The sequence below is a fragment of the Cottoperca gobio genome, chromosome 10 (genome assembly GCF_900634415.1).
Source record: "Cottoperca gobio chromosome 10, fCotGob3.1, whole genome shotgun sequence".
Classification (NCBI taxonomy): domain Eukaryota; kingdom Metazoa; phylum Chordata; class Actinopteri; order Perciformes; family Bovichtidae; genus Cottoperca; species Cottoperca gobio.
The window spans coordinates 11,270,278-11,290,038 of NC_041364.1; the positions used below are offsets into that span (position 1 = coordinate 11,270,278).

Here is a 19,761-nt window from a genome sequence, read left to right on the forward strand (position 1 = left end):
GATCAGAAGGATTTAAGGTGTGCCACATTGATAGTGATTAAAATAAACAATGCTTTGTTAAGATGTTCATTAAATATTTAACTCGGTAAAGCCAATCCAAGACACAAACAGCGAGACTTTTCTTTTTCTAACTCTAATTAAGCTACAGGGAATTCCTTGCATATTGTAGGTAAACAGACAGAGTCATGGGAATACCAATGGAAATTAAATGCTCTGTTGGTGTTTTTCTCATTACAAGATGAAATGAAACATTTATCACTGACTTTCATTCCGTTAAAAGGCTGACATTTTGTGGGTCAGACACCAATAAGGCGACAACTTTCTTCTATTTACATTATGATTCATGAGCACCCTGCAACCTGGTAAAATCATTGCTTTCCAGCTGCACTCTGTATTTTCTGACCTGGTAGAATAACTATGGTGTTTTCTTATTTCTCTCTTCTCCTCCTTTACAGCCATCGAGGTGAACCTACAGAAAGCCTTGGCTGAGGCCTCTGAGACCTGTACCCAGGAGTGTCTGATACTGGGCCACTCCGACAGCTGCTGGATGCCCCCGGCCCTGGCCCAGTTCCAGGGTCCTGGCATAAACAGCCCCACCTCCACCCCTATCACCACCGCCATCACCGGTACAATGCCCTCCTTTGGCTTCCAGCAGAGCTGCGCCCGGGGAGCCAAAGTTAACATGATCAGCATGGGGGTCATGGATGGTCGCCATACCCTGGGCAGGTCTGTGCCCAAAAAAGATGAACTGGACAAAGGGATCAACCGGCCGCAGTTCTACAACACCCTGGATAGACACTGCAGTAAGAAGGAGGACACCATCAAAGTCATCCCCCTGGCGAGCTTCTCCTCCCCCGGGCAGCAGACGCCCACCGGCGGGGGCAGCAGCTCTTTCTTACATGAGCACCAGTTGTAAGAGTAACAGACAGACCTTCATCGCCCTGACATACATGTGACTCTATCCATAGACGGCTTGTTGTCAGTGACTTTATGATCAGTATGTATGCGTACGCGTGGAGGTATGCATCATTTTAATAACTTTGACCAGCTCCAGCTCAGTTTTACTAATGAAGACATCTGAGAATGGATACGATCATGATGATGTTGTTCAGACAAATCACGTGGGATCAGTCTGACAGCTAAAGAAGTTGAAAATAAATGTCTTAAAGTCTTAAAATAGCAGGCCAATGTATAATCAATAAAGGTAGTTCTATACCAAAGTAGTTCCATCATAGAAAAAAATAAATTTTGCTTTCAGTTCGGTGATGTTTGCTTAGTGATAAGATAGGGCAATGTACGCTTTAAGCCCTTTGAGCCCAGCTTAGTGAAACTGTGTCCTAAAAAAATATATTTCTTTGTGCAGAAACACTTGCAAATACAGTACTTTGTGTTGAGTGAGCTAAATTGGGCTAAATGTTAATTATGAGCTCTGAGTGGATGGCGTTTCTGTTCAAGTTCTAGTGAAGTATTGCTCTGTATAACACGCAGCACAAACTCCTTTGGTGGTGGAAGATGTTTCTTTTGTCTTGCCTGAACATGTTTCAGGAGTCTATTTTGGTCAGGGGACTGCAGAAGGATAAAAAAAAGTCTACAAAGCATATCTAGGCCAATGGTAGACAACACCAGTAATCTTTTGCATACTACATTTTCACCGTGGACCAGCACACAAAATATAACATAAAAAAATACCTTCAGATACTCACACTTACCCAAGATGTTTTCCATACGGTGGTTTCTACATCTCTGCCAACTCTATTAAGAAAACGTTCACTTCTTGCATCATCTCAGCAGCTTAACCTTGAAAGGCGCAGACAGATGTGCTTTGGAAACGTACCATTTTGTTCCTTCTCTTTGTTTCTATTTCTCACATATTGCTGCTCAGAACGACTCAGATACAATAATAACAGTTATGGAGCCAATTATGAAATTCTCGCTGTAATTATTATGATGTGTGATCTCAGAAGCGACCCTCATTGTTGTTAAGAGATCTGGAATGGTTCTCTTGGCTACTGAGAAACATGCTCTGCCTGTGCGGAGGCAATGAAAAGGCAAGTGCTGAGAAAATACAGCTTGAAACGTGCCCTCTCTTCCCACCATATCATTAATAACACCTTTTGTTCTTGCTATTAATTACTAGTGTTTGTTTTTAGAACTCAATTTGGCTGCAAAGTTTCTTTTATCAGTTTACACTGTGTGTTGACACTGGAACAATAGACCAGGGTGCATTTCTTCAAGGCCCCTAGTCTAACTGAATTATTGATGTTAATGTTATTTTTTGCAGTTATCACAAAGAGAGGCATTGGCAGTATTTGAAAGGACCTCCATGCAGGCTGCCCCTCACCCTCATCATACATACACTGCATCACCGCCTGTGTGTGTAAATTGTACTGATGATGATAACTACTTCAGACTAACTCGCTGCTGTATTGGGTGCAGTGTAATCTATTACTACAGAAATAAGTGACTTTGCTGATATCCATTTTTTGTTTCTAGTAACATCAGGTATATGATTCATGCGATTCATTTTCTCGTACCATCTTGCAAATTGGGTACAGGCCTGAACCGATAATGCAAAGTGGCATTCTCGAGGCGCAAGGCAAATTGTGTTTGCATGCTCTTAGCTGCCACACCTATTCTCTCTTATTCGTGGGGTCAAATCAAATCAAATCAAATCAAATCAAATTTATTTGTATAGCCCAATATCATAAATTATACATTTGTCTCAGTGTGACTCTTAACATTATAAAGAGGATTTATCAGAGAGTCAGTGAAATGATCACTTAAAGGAACAGTGTGTCAAGGACGCGGAAAAAGGAGCAATTCAATTTCACCTCAGTCAATTACAAAAATTAATTTAATTCAAAACAAGCGACAAACATCCGTTGATGAAAATGTTGCACTTTGGAATTCCAATTTCAGCTCATTTACTATTACTTTTTCCCCCTTATATCACTTTTCATCTCATTTCACTGTTATAGTACATACATATATCTCCGACTGGTATAAACAATACATATTTAATCAAAAGGAACACATATGAAAGGGAACATAAATCAGTGTGTCACTGAATTGGAATTGTATCACTCTGACAAATGCAAATCCAACGCATATTTTTTTTTTCATCCAAAAGTTGCCTCTAAAAAGTATTTTCAGTCTCTGTTTACAATTATGTGAATAAGTAGGGCAAAGAAATTCCTGGTTGGATCTTTTCAACGGAAATAAATCCGAAAAAAACAACAAATATGTTTTCAAGAAACGTTGCCATTCATTAACAATAGAAGTGCAGACATTGTCTGCTTTTGGAGTGTTTATAAATATGACCCAGGGAATTGTGCCCTTCCTCATAGCATAGAGGGAGAGAATGTCCATGAAATATATACGAGATAATACACTGTCACACTGTAATAAAAATGTGATTGTTTGAAATTATTAATCCAATCACATGTGTACAGTAAGCACCATGTCACCTACCTGTAACCCTCACTGTGTTTTAACTTACTCTGCCTACATAACTCCTGTGTGTTGTAATGTTGCAGCAGCTACATTAACTGAAAGACAACTTCTAGAGGGAATAGTATAAAAACTGCATGAATGTACATGTGTAGGATGTTGCTTTTGATACCAACATGACTTTTTTTGTCTACTGCAGTCCTATTTTGTTTTTACCATATAACCTTCTAGAGGTAAAAGTACCTGTGCTTTATTTATTTATTTTTCAAACAAAGAGCATAACATATGAATGTGCATTTGTTTTTCTGGGATGATGCTCCCCCGAGAGTAAGTAATGTCGCTCTGTGTCAAAGGTTTTCATCTTTCACAAAACACAGTGAAATAGATCACAGGTTTTCACTTTGCATGATTCCGCACTCACTGTTATTTTCCTATTTTTCTCAATCCCTCTCCCCTAAAAGTAAAGATAGTATACATAAAATTGAAGATTGCTTTTTTATTTTCCGAATTCTTCTATTCAAAATGTGTGTCATGAGTACCATGTCAACTTGTCTCATAATTTGCATGAACTGTTTGGACCTCCACAAGGCGTTTCTTGACACTTGACTATGTAGTTCATGCATCCATCATTGGATTCAGTGTCAGTATTGATGTTTACTGCTCTACATGTGTGTCTGTCTTATGGAACAAAACAAATGTTACATGGTGTAAACATTCAAGCTTTGTGAAGTGTGCGTATCACTTATGCCTCTACGTACACACACATACTGTATCTATACTGTCAGATAAACTGGATTTTAAACTGTACATAGCAGTACCCCTAAGAACTCGTAATAGTAATTACAAACTTGAAATACATACAGTAAAGACTAAAGGCTATAGGGTAAAAAACTGGAATTTGCAATGTTGATAAAAAGGAAAAAGGTGATGACAAATGATGAGATGACAATCTCTCCTGTAATGTAAATGACTACATATGCATAATATTGATGAAAGTGTGTTTGAATGTGTTTATAAGTGATCATGTCTGTGAGGGAGAGTGTGTGTGTCTCCTTGCATGTATGAGCGCGTGTGTGTGTGTGTGTGTGTGTGTGTGTGTGTGCGTGTGTGTGCACATATGTGTGTACTGGCATGCACCTTGCCAGGATATGTTATGTACACAAATGTATCTTGTACAAAAACTATATCAAAATATGATATAAGACTTAAGTATATGCTTGTAAATTAGTCATCAGTGAGTCAGGTCAAGTTTTGCTTTGAGAGAAGGCTTTAATGCTTGCCAGCAAATCTGTATTGGTCAGTTAAAGCTATACAGTCTGTGTTGTCATGCCTTTGTAAGATATCCCATTTAAATCTCTAAAAAAAAAAATGACCTTCCATATGGTGAAATGATTTTTCTTGTCATTGAATTTTACTTGAGCCATTAAATATTGAGTCCTCAAAGTATGCACGGATCAGCTTGTCCTTCACGTTACATTGTTGTTTGATTAGGTTGTTCTGAGAGCATTGTCATATCAGTGATAGATGTGACATAAGGGCATACTGTCACACTATTCCAATTATGGCAATTACAAGCTAATGATATAAGACCCATCAAATTGGACATGGCATTTCACCTTCATCATTTCTGTAAATGAATACTGCTGGGGGAACGACTCAACCTTTGACATATGTGTATATTTATTGAAAAAAAAAAGGTTACCATTATTAAACACGGTAAAGAGCATAGCTATCATGGAGAGTAGGCTGAAGGGGTTTTCCTTTTACTCTTCCAACAAAGGACTGAGCAGCTTTATTGCACAATATGTCTCTTTTAAAGGCAGCTAACGGTTAAATAGGCTTTGTAATGTTTTTTATATTATTTAAATATGAAAATACAAATACTAAATGTTACAATTACAGCAAAAAAACAAGAGTGTTTCTTTTAGCCTCTATGTCCTAAGTACAAGGGGAATACCACACTGTTCTTCTTCTGTATTTAATACTTAATCAATTGCCAGTGTGGTGACATACTGGGTGCATACCATAGACCAGGGGTCGGGAACCTATGGCTCGCGAACCATATATGGCTCTTTCGATGACGCAATATGGCTCGCAGACAATTTTGAGCTGACATTTTTTAACATGATTAACAAGTTATAAATAATTATACTGTGTCATTTAAAGTAAAACATTTAGCAGCGGCTTTTGTTTTAGTTCTTCCCTCTCCTTTCCTCCACTCCGTCTCTGACTGTAACTGTGTGCGCACGTGTGTGTGTGTGTGGGGAGGGGGGGGGGGGGCGGAGGCCTGCCCTTCGCGAAACAGCTGAGGAGAAACTGCGCAAAGCAAGCAGTCCAGGGGTGTCAAACTCAATCACAGAGTGAGCCAAAATGAAGGCATCGTTTCGGGGGTGAAGCTTGGTAACTGCAGCGCCCACAGAGTCACACTTTGCCTTGAGTGTGTCGTTACACTGGAGGTCAATCAGCTTCATTTGGATGTTCACATGTGCTGTTTCCACGTCAACTGCAAACGGATTACTGAGCAGTTCATGCTCAGTCGGGAACACAGCGGTGGAGATGGTTTGTCAGTGTTTTACACAGACAATGGTAGGGGAAACACTGATAGCGCTTTTAGTACTCGGAGACGTGATATACTTAAAACTAAATTTTATTAAATATATGGCTCTCAAGGAAATAGATTTAAAAATATTTGGCTTTTATGGCTCTTCCAGCCAAAAAGGTTCCCAACTCCTGTCATAGACTGTATAAAATATAGACGTAGTCTCCATGACTTCACCAATAGGTTTCTAAAGAGCTGTCCAAAATGGGTGGCTCCAGACGTTGCCATCTCGGCAATGACGACTCCGCCTAACACCCGCCTAATCCAAAAAGATCGTCCGTGGAGCTGAGGCGGCATTCCTCTGCCACTCAAAGCAACCGCGCCCTTCACATGCATAATCTTAAATCATAATATAATTTAAAAGTGTGAGTTACATAAATATGAATAGTCTGTTTTTGGTCTCCACCAACTCCTGAGGGAAATATCTTGATCAATGGCCGCTAACTGCTTCACTATCTTCACTAGCCGGTCGCTAACTGTGTCTATCTGTAGTTTGATGCTGAGTTGGTAGAATACAGAGGTATTAAAACAGCCACAAAAAATGCTAATGAGAAAATGCAGACTGAATCAAAATAGTACATTTTGATAAGGAAAACCAAAACAATAAGCTGAAAGACGCTATAAAGCTCTGTAGAGTCGATGGGAACTGCAGGGTCAGGTGATGTTTTCATGTTTCAACACAAACTGTATTTTTTGTCTCAATAGAATACGTCAAAATATTCAATTATGTAAGCCAGTAAAGGTGTAGGTGGTCAAAATAATTGGATTGGGATTTAAAAGGTAACTCCTGGCACATTGAAAATCTAAAGGGCACTTTTTTGAAATTACACTTTTTATTGTTTGCAAAAATGTCTACAAAGAACCAAAACCATGGCAAATAATCGTAATATGTACATTTACAACAGATAACAAGATGATAATTGCTTACTGAAAAACAAAGTGTTCAAAAATGATAATAATAATAATAATAAATCATACACCAGATTCCGAGCAACTGTTTGTATCCCTGTGATCCCACCCCGACGTTAATTCACCCACACAGGATGTATACAGTAGACATATTTTGTGTTTAAGGCATGTTTACATAAGAGTAAATACAAATAAATATAAAAATAAATAAGTAGTCTAACAGACATTTACATGGTTTCTGTTTAGGAAGGGCAGAGCAATCATCGATCACATCCTACATTTTTGATTTGGTACAAATCAATGAGCTTCCCGTCACAAGGTCGCATCTCTCCTCATTAGACGGTTCAGCCACTATCATATCAGAATAGGCCACAGGCTCTAGGAGGTAGCCTATACATTTCAGAGAAAAATCAATAGTACACAATAAACCTTAATTTTAGCCTTTTGGTTGTAGGGCTAAGAAGTAAATGTAATCTTAAAATAGGAGTAAAAAGAATAATCTATTCATTCATGTGACGTGGCTGCTCAGAATGTCAACTTTGATTTATTCTAGACTCACTGTGCATCATCTCTCAGCACCTTCAGCAATACCAAGAGGCTGTTTACTCTACCTGTGGCCGTTTGGCCTGACATAGAGTAAAGAAACAGAACGTTTCGTACAAGGTATTTTAGTGTAACTTTTTCCTTTTGTGCCATTTTTTTGTTTTTCACCACTTCTGCGTATCCATTCATTTATCCGTCCATCCATGTAACCCACCCATCCATCACTCCATGTGTCCATCCATCCATCCATGAGCTTTGATGCCTCAAAGGCAAACTCTGCAACAGTTTCGACAATCCCCCTGGGCTACGTGTCCTACCTGAGGCCCTTCTGCCTTAATGCTTTATCTACTGTTCTCTTATGAATACATACAAGCCCTCAGAGAGGAAATGTCAAGCTTACAGTATGGTGCAGGGGTTGATGTTCACAACAACAGGACATGACAGGATCTTTTGGCACTGACTCGTAACTCACGCGACACAAAAAGACATGTCATGTACCTCGTAACGCGCCAAAGGCTTGCTGGACTGTGTCATCTAGCCTCATCTTCAGCATATGTTCAGTCCCCAAACTCCTTAAGAGAGCCGGCTGTGACCTGCCCCATTACTTTTCCATGGTAATTGGCTAATAATGAGACAGTGGCAGTGCAAAGGATGTCCACACTGTCAAAACACATGCATACCCAACTTCACTAATCTGCATTTCCGGTAATTTCTGCATATTTGAACAGAATGGACTTTGTGATCTTAACGGCGCACTAAGTGCTTGTTTTTTTACCCCACCCCACCCCACACACTCACCCTCCATCCCCATGTGCTAACAAGCCAACTTATTGTAAGCCTACGTAGTTCTCAAGGTGTCATCTGTTGAAGTGTCAGGAGAACATATAGAGATTGTCAAACAGTACACTCATTTCAAATTGTAATTAAACTGGCCATCAGGTACCTTGAGGCTGTTTAGTCAACAGCAGGGTACTAATTACTATAAGATGACCTTTGGAATAATATCTGGTGAATTATTCATAGTTGAGAAAATTGCTTCGGAGACATGCCAACGACATCCAAGGGACGGCTGAGTGTACACACACAGAAAATTCCACTCAAAGATTTCAGCCTGGCTATGAAAATGAGGTCAGCAGATGGATGAAACTCTAGCTTTTTTGTGTGAGAGAAAATGAGATGGTTGCGATAAGCCCTGAAAGACAAGTGAAAATGTTCCCGACACAAAGACGAATATTACCGACCAGAAAATAGACTGACTCATGTAAAGTTAATGTAAAAGATTTTGGAGAGAGAAGATAGCCTTGTCACAGGGTGGATTAAGAAGCAATATTATCCTGCTGTGCAAATTGACACTTATTTTATAGTGGACTCAACTCTGCTGACTGTCAAATAAATCCTTGTACTGGTGGTTCTACTATGATTTAACAAGACATAAAACATATTTTAATTCAAGTTAGAATGCGAGCATGCATGAGGATGTTAAAAACACTGAAAACAACTATCAAGAGAAACATAATGCATATTCAAAATGTTTTTAGGAGAATACAAGAAGAACTGTTGAAAAATGCATAATAAAGACATAGGGAAAGAAACAAGAAAAAGAGAGACGAGAAGTGGCAACATCTTTCAACAGATAAATCCTCCTGCGGTGACTTTCAAAAACCACTGACAGCATCTACTCCCTCCCGTTTTTAAATGTTTCTGTGGGGTATTCTGCACAGATGGGCCAGAGGTCCTGAAACGTTTCTTTCCCATGTATGCTCAACCTTTAGGGACACTTTGCAGAAATTACTCCTGACACCTTGCACAAAAATTATTCTCCACATCTCCATTCGACATAAATACATTAACAGCGGCAAAACAAGTCCTCAAAGCTACACCAACATGTGGAACTCTTGTGACAACAGATGCACCTGCTGAGAAATCTGGGTGATATGTGACTAAATCAGTGCTGCTCACTGTAATTTAGTACAATTACAATCATTTAGTAGCAGAAAATATTTTTTCCCTTTTCTTTTTACAACACTGGCTAATTCCATGTTGACGGTGTCTCTGTTATGGAGTCACCCTGTGGACTCAGCACCATGACAATGATGTTAACCATATGGCCAGGTCCTCTGAATAGCCTCTTTCAGTATGATATCTGTTGAGTATTTATGGGAGGTTGAAAGAGGGTCAGAGAAAGTGCTCTTCACTGCCATCATTGAGGACCCAAATGATTAGTCAAAATTTGGGGTAATTGGAGGTAATTAACGTTGACCTTGTCCTCTTGGACATTAGAGAACCCAAACCGTGCCAGAAAATCTCCCCCTGCCATTAGAGAGCAATTACTAATACGAGACGGTAGACCATACAGCAAAATACAGTCTATGCAGCAGTGTCTGTTTTTCTTTCAAAATATGTATTGCACACTTCTGATATGAGAATATTTTCAAAAGTAATGAAGGCTCTATATATATATATATATATCGTTTGAGAGATATTGTTGATGTTAAGTAGAAACTTCTGTAAAGTTTCTGCACTGCTGCTCTCAGGGACAGTATCAGTATCTGCAGCACAGTGCTGTCCTTCCTGTTCTTGGCTTGTTGTGAATTACGGTAAATTCACTTTCAAAAGTTTTCTTTGTTTGGTTTAGTAGCCATCATGCTAACTTGGTCCTCTGTTGACTTCATACAAATATTTGTTGTACAGGAAAACAAAACACGTCCTGTGAGCCAGTGGATTCTTCCTGCTAAGAAGCAGAAACCAGACTGCTTTGTATACTTATTAAACATAAAGTGCAGCTGAGGGTGATGTGAATGTTATTTGTTTAGTAGGTATTATGTATTATATTGGTAGAACTGAAAGGCCTGACGATCACTAAAATAATTGAAATCAACCTCTATCTGTAGCAGAGTTCATGGCGATCCATCAATAGTTGTTAAGATATTTCACTTGCACAACCATGCCTGATGGGGGCGCTAGAGAGAAGGTCATGGGATCACCAAAGTCTGCAGGATTCATCCTGTGGGGACCATGAATGTGTGTATGGAAATGCATGACAATTCATACAAAGGTGTTTGAGATATTTTAGTCTGGAACAAAGTGGTGGCCTGACAGAGAGACCATCATTACAATGCATAGAGCCACAGCGCTAGCATGGCAACAAAAAGAAAATTCAGGATCAGTACAAAAATGTTTCTTTACTTTTAATGTTACTTTAAATTAATTAATAACAACTAACCCCTCTCTTTGATTCTCTCAGGGTTTTCCTGCCTAAGTAAAGAAAAAAAAAGATAATACATGTATAGTGTTTTGCCTGATAGGTAATAAAGAGAAACTAAGTTCATATCATGCCCCTTTCGCAGTAAGGAAGTACATCAGAGAAACTGCTTTTGCTGCGAGTTCTTTGTGCGAATCTAAAGACAGTATCACACGGCAGCCACTGTGCCTGACAAGTCTGTTCACGTTCAGCACACACGCAGCTTTCCTGCAGTTAAGGCACCAAGTCCCTGAAGCTCTTCCTCCATGGAGTTTATTGTCAGAGTCTCTCCGATGGTAGGACGCCTCTCCCTCCTCTTTGAAATCCGGAAGATCAAACAAAACAACAGTGTTGATGCAGGGTGTGTTGTGTTTGTGGTTTGAATATATAATCAATTTCCATGGTTAGAGGTTTTTATTTGTTGTTGCATTGTTGCTAGATTACTATAATTAATCATTAATATAATTAATATACCCTACTACATTGTATATTGACTTTGTGCTATATCTCTGTCTATCTGGTGCTACTGTACATACCTGCTTATTTTAACCTGTTTACTCCTTTCTGGATAAAATACAAGAGAAAATACTACACTGTGCTTTGAAAAGCGGACGGCAATACTGCAAAAGATGTGTATTCTTTTGTAATTGGGCAAAAGCATTGGTATGGTCCTTTAATCCCTTTCCAAAGCAGTATTATTCGAGCCAATAAACCTTTGCTTTCAAGAACATCTATTGAATAATGGCAAGAGAAAGCATGGTGGGATGAAAAGAAAGAAGCAACAGGGAAAATCAATATAGCAATTATGTGTGCAGATAATGGACATCAAGGTGTTATTTGGAGTGACCGAAAAGAAGAGGTGACATAAAGCCAATTCAAATACTGCAAACATTTCATTGTCTAACATCTGGTGCTTCTGCCATAGATTTTGTGTCACCAGGCTCTGGAAAACCAACAGTGTTTTTTGTTGTTGTTTTCCTGCATCGCCACCGTCAAATTAGCATTATTTAGCTATATCTAATCATTGGGTTCTTCTTTATGTTCACACACAATCACCGGCCTCTGTTAGAATTCTGTAAATGTTATTATGTTTGTATCCGCTGCGCAAACCCTGAAAACACAAGCAAAAAACACAACGATTAGCTAATTGAGATCTCAGACAAAAAAACTCACACAAACACACAAAGAGAGAGTGACATGTAGAAAGAGCAGGAGGAAGAAGGAGAGGGCGACAGATAAGAGTGCACACACACTTCCTCCCCCTACCACGCTTTTTCCTCGAAAGAGGTCACCTCCAGCTCTGTCAGGCTTTGCAGGTGGGTCAGAGATCTGGATTTGATAACTGGAGGGAGTTTAGAGAGCAGACATTTGACAAGCATGACAATGCTCTGACAGCCCTCATTGGGCCATGATTAATGACTGACATCCCTGTCGCCTGTCTTGTACAGAATGCCAACGCAGCGCTGGGAGAAAATTACCCTAATGTGACCCGTAATTGGATGCAGGAAGAATCACGTAATGCAAGAACGCGATAGGACCTTTTTTGCTAGTGAAACAAGGCTTTATTATAGAGAACACTACAGACATGATGAGAGAGATTCTGCAGCGTGATTGAAAATGACCGCCAGCAAATCCTTCTCATTTGTAGTAACACATTGACATTTAGCAGTGAGTCAAGGGATGAGCGGAGTCGATGTTTGGTGTCTTGAGATGAAAAGTCACACCGAGCTGGCTCCTTCACTTCATGCAATAATCATTTTCCTTCCGCTGTTTGGTCAGATGTCACTGAGTTAAGGCAGCAGGTTTAAACCAGAAATTGCACCACAGATGAGGACGGTATTTTCTAATTTATCTCTATTTGTACCAAATGTATTCACATTTTTTTTTGCAACAGCTTGGCATTGCAGGTGCTCTAGGTGCTCCTTTTCAACAGCTGGCATCAGATTTTAATGAATATGCATTACGGATATCATCATTCATTGACATTTGTCATTGAGTGTTTTGAATGGAACCACAAGTACACTTTACCTTCTCAAGGACAACGAGTTCAGATTGCAATGGCTTTGCGAGACGAACAAAAGTTTAAGGTGAATAAATTCAGACTATCAAAACACAACCAGAAACACATTTTATTTATATATTCTATGGAAGTGCTAAATGTATTTTCTACATCCTTCATGCATATGCCACAGTGTTAAAACATGTTTGTTGCTGAAGTTGCTCATTCCCTTTGTCGGGCTGTGTTGCTCTATCCTTAGATCTGATGTGGTTCCATTCAGTTATTTAGCAACGCCTCGCAGAACGCTACATCAAGTGAGCAAGTGCTTAAATGAAAGGACTGAATCAAAAGCTACACTCGTCATTATAAGCTAATCGTTCCAAGTGCTTTTACTGAAAGACACATGTCCACTTTGATACTCAGTTTGATAGTGATTGTTGTTTCACTCTATAAATAACCTTTACATTGAGTCAAATAAAAGCTAGCATTGATGTTTTATGTTTTGTGTGACTTTTGATATAATTATGTATCCAGTCTGCACTTTCTAAGTTGGTTTATTAAAATAAGCGCACATAACATAAAGAGAAGAAAAAAACCAGAGCGATGTCAAGATTTGTCTTTGATCGTCTCTAATTTGCAATTAAAGAGAAAACCGTAAACTATGAAAGCCACAGGGAGGAAAAAGGGGAATAATTGTGAAAAAAAAGCGACCTGGTGATGCTGCTGGGGGGAGGAGGAGGGGAGGGGGACACTTCCATGACAATGGGATTCCATGGGAATAAGTGTCAAAATGTAGGACTGCTTTCAAATACTGCAGCAATTACAAAGACAAACAGTTATGAGTAATGAGCAAATTTGATATTCTGTATGTGTTATTTCTAAAAGCAGGCGAGGCTGAATGTTGCTTGTGAAGTTACTCATTATCCTGATTGTATAATAGACATAATCAAGCAACAATGTACAATGTGGAGTGCATCGGCATGCCTTTATCTGAATGAAAGGGATTAACAAACAATTGACACTGCAAATTTGTTTGTTTGAAACACTGGGATTGCTCCCTCATCAGCGACATTGATGAAACCTGGGGCTTTAAAGAAAAAAAAACTTTGACGTATATCTGTGATATGATGGAGGCTGTGGGATGTGAACAAACAGTCCTTTCCAGGTGGTTTGAGTGATTGCCTAATCCCCTGTAGCTAGATGATTGCAGAGCAAGGTCAGTTCGAAGGCTCAGACTGATTGAGTGCTGTCTGTAGTCTGGGGCTCGCTCCAGCCTCTGATGCCATTAGATGGACAGCGGCTGAAGATTCACTGTGGAGTTTTTCAACACTTGAACCAAACCTGTCCAAACTGAATGACACTGGTGTGCCAGTAATCATCGGAGCATACTGCCGGGAACAACATAAACAACAATCATCTGGGCTGTTTTTATCATTAATAATCACGGAGAAAGAAGGCTAATTTTTCAGAAAAAGAGTAGCTACAGATGTGGTGGTAGTTTAAGATTCACAACAACATGCTGTGTGTATTTCAAATCATATCTCAGTGTATTATTGCCTTCTTGCTTTTGATATACTTTCTATCACCCTGTGTGTGAAAACACCTCCAACTGCCTGATTTTCATTAGCATTGCATCAGATATTAACTTTTTTTCCACTAAATAAATCCTGTTGTTCTTACACAGATGAAGGTTGGCGTTGGCAACCTGCATCTTTTACCTCATTGACACCCATTTATTTCTAATGCTTTAATTTTGTTAGTAAATTGGGTTTGTAGCATAAAACTAAACGTTTCCTGGGGCTGCAATTGGATCACCCCCTACTGCTATGTACATTCAAATACCGAGGGAAAGTGCTGTTCTGTATATCAAACTCCACTAGTCTGCAGCAGAAATCCTTTGTGCGGACATCTCTGTGACAGATTCTTGGCAACTTGTACGCCTGTGTGCCACAAGCTCCCTAAGCTGACTGTTTGGATCAAGTGGGAAGAGGCAGCAATCCCAAAGAGAACAAAATAGCAGATCCCAGCAGCTTTCACAGCCGATGCTATGAGATTTACTAGACTAGAGAGGAGGGTGTGTGCGTGTGTGTGTGTGTGTGTGTGTGTGTGTGTGTGTGTGTGTGTGTGTGTGTGTGTGTGTGTGTGTGTGTGTGTGCGTGTGTTTGTGTGCTTTTGTGTGTGATGGGGAGGGGCATAGATGTACTTTGAAATCTTTTCAAATGTCAGACAAATAAGAGCCACAAGAGGCATTATGTTTCCATAATGATGATGCATTGAAGCTTAAGTGTAGCGTCAACATGCAAATGAGTAAGATAATAAACCGGTGACATTTTTTTCTTTTGAAAGGCTTAGGAAATGGATGAAAGCCTTATTTCCCCTTTACCGTGTGCCCTTTGAAGTGTCAAGCTTATCAATTTTCGCAAATTACCAACACATTAATAGAAAATATCTAATATTTAAAAATTAAGTTCAAAAGGTAACTAAACACATGTAAATATTTTGGGAGTATTTAATTTGATTCATTGATGTCAATGATTTAAGTTTCTTTCATCATTTCCTGGATGTTATCAGAAACTAATGTGCTGTATATGTAATCTTTAATAAATAATCTATGTCTAAATATACAAAAACACTCAATTCTGAACTTTTTTTTCATTTGACACCCAAATACAGATGAAATCAAAGCTCTGTTTACAAGCCTTTTCTCCTCTATATTTTCCCACCCTCACATAAGCCCATAAACCGCACATAGGTGCGCTCTCCACTGCTGATTCTCCAACAACTGAGCTTTAAAGAAACGGGAAGAATTGGTTCCAGTCCGATGGACACTCCACATCATTTAATGTATTCCAGTCTATTACCACTTTTGTTCTGACACTTCATTCTTTTCCACCAATATATGACGGGGTCATTCAATAACTGACACCTCTCTTCCATACCGTAGTCACATCTCTGTTGCTGTTTGAGCATGTGTCACAGCTGAGAGGCCTGATTTTTAAGAGATAGATTTGCTGACAGAGACATCCCATCACTCCTTGGGCTGAGGCTCGAGCAGGAAATGCTGCGCTGTAAAGGTGCAGTAGCCTTGTCACTTTCATCTGAGGTAATTGATCACGGCAGACAACAGCTGATGTGTGCAAGTCAATTGTAGGGGGCAAAAGGATGCTGCTTATTCAGATAAAAGATCTCCAGCATCCCCACCAGTCACTCTCACTGATAGCTTGGCATCATTATGGACAGGAAATCAACCTGGCAGGTTTGCTCTTCAGAAATATACTTACATTTCGGTCAAATACAAGTCTATAGTTTAAACTTATTTCTAACCATCTCCCCATTAGCGTGTGAAATCCCTCACAGCACACTTGACAAGCTGCCCATAGGAATCACTAGAAGAGAAGCAGCTAGGTGTCATAGTGCAGGTGCACTGGGAAAACCATTCTGACTTTAAAAAAAAAGAAAAACCTTGCGACTTCTCAAATGTCACTTAGCATTCAAAGGCTTTGTGATTCATTAGGAGCCCAGCAGACTGGTTAGATGGAAGCATCTGTTATCTGGTTCCAGTCCTTATGCCATCAATGTCACAAATAATCCCATACAACAGGTGGTATTACAGCTACAGGTACTCAGACATACAGCTTGCTGCATTACCTTGCATTATTCTGTATCCATTATTTATAATGAGATGCATTTTTTTTATGCATATTATTGTATTGGTGTTTGGCTATAAAGTTTGGAGATGAATTAGTTTTGTCATAAATTCAAAAGCACGGAATTTGGCACACTGCCCATGGCTTGGCTCACAACTGTTATTGAGAGACAAACGACTGATCATTATAGGAGAGCATGACAATTAATCATAATGCCTCAAAAATAGAAAAACATGTCATTGAAAATTGCCTAATACAATATTTTATTGAGTCTCTTTTAAAGGATAAGTTTGGAGATATTATATAGTATATATAACCCACAAATAGACCAAAACCAACAATAAATTGATGCTCTTTTGTATCCAAAGTGTGTATGTTAATCATCTGTGCCATATAGCTATTTAAACATTGTAGTTTATTTTAGGTCACATACAACCTCCTGCTGCCGTAAACTCATTAGTGACAAATGTGTATTAATCTACAGCTGAAAATAGGACCCATCTTTTAAAGTAACATTTTCTAAACAACTACAGTGCCTAACAGTTTTAGAATAAAAAAATAGTATAAATAGTATAGTTACTTACATAGATAAATAGTATAGTTACTTACATATTCAGTAGGAATTGTGTTTGGAGGTGAGTGTCATAGATAGGGAGTCATAAAATATTGACAGACAGAATAACACATTGTTCATTTAGGCTTTTCATGGGATTTGTTGACAGAAATAAAATATAGAATATTGCCTCACTTATCCTTTAAAAGCGCAATCTCCACAAATAGCACTATGTCATGTTTATTTAAGTCGACGAGGGTGTATTCAAGAACTTGGTATTATACACTATCATAAACACCTCTATAATTTAAAGCTATTCGATACAATAACTCACAAAAAATACAATGTTTAAGAAACAATGTAGTCCAGAACAACGCAACACATGGCCTAAAAGATGGATCAACAAAAACTAAATACGGAAAATAAAATTCAGTAGACAGCATAATTCAATATGCACTCTCTTGGTTGTGTTGATTGATGGCGTAATGTTTAATTCTGCATGGTACAACGTTGAGGAAACAAACACATATCTAATTTGAAATACCCACCCCATCTAGCAGAGCAGTTTATGATGTTATTTATTTGATGTTTATTTATACTGGGTGGGTTGGCTGATCATGCGAGCGCTTTCCCATCAACACACTGCTCCTCATTCTCCATCACTAACACTCAAGTTTATGATACAGTGAAACTGAGGCAATCAATGGAGGAGAGGACAGGTTTCCCACAGCCCACCGACAGCTATAAATGAAGATGTCACAATGAAGTTTTGGTCTTTCTGTTGATTGTTTATTGTGTCTTGTGACATCCTGTGAAAGATACTGACACAGGTTGATTTGGATGTTTCTGATCCACCTTGACACATCCCTCCTGCTGAGAAAAGACATCATCATTACCAGAGGCTGTGAACTTGATTGGTCGTCCCTTTTTGAATGATGAGAACGATGGAAGTGAGGATGGAGGTGGAAGTCTCAGTATTTTTACTATCTTTATTCAAGAGCGTGTTTTTCAATTTGAGCGTATGCCTCCTTGATTTCATGTCAGATTTTGTAATACTTTTCCCACAAACCATGCCCTCACACTCAGAAAGTCCCTGCTTGCACATAAAACTGCAAGCTTGCACTCAGATATATTGTTGCTTGCACAGATTTCCTGCGCTCCAGCTTCAGCCCTTCTCCTCACACACGTGAAACTCTCGGATTTCTCCTCTGCTCTTGGATTTTTTGTGCAATAACCCTGTCAAAATTCCCCAACCAAAAGAATGTCAGGTGTAGTGTTAACCAATGAAATGATCCCTACCTCGTTGTGGGTGTGTTCACATTACTTTTAGATCATCCCAGACAGGCGGTTGTTCTTTGACCAGGTTCATTCATCCCCTTCCGCCATCCAAGTCTTCAGGTAGTTTCCTTTTTACGTCTTAAAATGACAGTTAATATGCATAACTGTTATGTCTCGTCGAATTTGTTGAGTTGTTCATGTTGTCTTGTCACTTCCTGTTTTATTTTGTTTCTCAACCCAGATCCCTTTACTTCCTGTCCTGGTGTGATGTCCCTCCATCGTCAGCGTCTGCCTCGCCCCTGATTGTTTTCACCTGTTCCCACTCACCTCTTGTATAAATTGTCCTGTCTCCCCTTGTCGTGTGTCAGTTCGTCTGGTCATATCCATGTAAGAGCCTATGCCTGTACCAGCGATCTCGGAAGTGTGCTTATCCGATAGTTTTGTAAATCCTCCTAGTGAGCGCTTTGATATAATATTCTGTTTTACTGAAGTAAAGTATTGTTTTTTATACTTTACCTTTGTGTCCGGAGTCGTGCGTATGAGTCTTCCTTCCCTGTGTCTGAGGCGTAACAATAACATACATCTTTTACTATAATAGCTACATCGACGGGAGGCCGAAGTATCTTATGCTATAGGGCAGGGGTCGGGAACCTATGGCTCGTGAGCTCAAAATTGTCTGCGAGCCATATCACGTCATCAAAAGAGCCATATATGGCTCTTTTGATGACGTGATATGGCTCGCAGACAATTTTGAGCTGACATTTTTTAACATGATTAACAAGTAATAAACAATTATACGGTGTCATTTTAAAGTAAAACATTTAGCAGCGGATTTGTTTTTAGTTCTCCCCTCTCCTTTCCTCCGCTCTGTCTCTGAATGCACAGCGCACACACTTACACACGTGTGTGTGTGTGTAGCCCTGCCCTTCGCGAAACAGCTGAGGAGAAACTGCGCAAAGCAAGCAGTAGACCGGGGGGGGGTCAAACTCATTCACAGAGAGGGCCAACATTAAAAACTGGGACTACGTCGAGGACCGAACACGGTCCACATGTATTGAACAGGATACACATAAAGTGCAAAAAGATATGGAACATATTTAAGTCAACTGCAGACGGGTTGCTGAGCAGTTCAATTAAAATATCTGAGCAGCAAAGTCGGCAAATGCTCTCAGTTGATCAGCAGAATGCTGTCGGGAACACAGCGGTGGAGGTGTTTGTCAGTGTTTGGAAACACGCAGTGACCAAAGTTTCCTGCTGCATCAGAGTCTCTAACAGGCAGCTCGGCTTGGAACGCCCTCACTGCATCATACATGTCCGTGATCATACGGCCCTGAAGCTGCAGGTTTAACAGTGAGATGCTTCGTTATGTCGCACAAACAGTCCAGCTCACATCGTCCCAGAGATCTGTGGTGTGTTTCCCTTTGCTTTCCAAAAACTTTCATTTCATTCACACATTTAGATACTTCCTCAAATGTTTTTTCCCCTGGTTGTGCCATGCATTGATGTAATTACCAAAACCGGCGGGCCAGTTATGAGAGACAT

At 39.5% G+C, this 19,761-nt stretch overlaps 1 protein-coding gene across 1 annotated transcript in view; it reads left to right on the forward strand.

Moving 5' to 3' along the window:
• pcdh11 (protocadherin 11) overlaps window positions 1-4,888 on the forward strand; it is a 123,770-nt gene extending 118,882 nt beyond the window's left edge. Inside the window, exon 7 of the mRNA XM_029441206.1 lies at window positions 456-4,888. Coding sequence (XP_029297066.1) covers window positions 456-916 — 461 coding nt within the window. The 3' untranslated portion in view covers window positions 917-4,888. The remainder of the gene's footprint in view (window positions 1-455) is intronic.
• The last annotated feature ends 14,873 nt before the right edge of the window (window positions 4,889-19,761 follow it).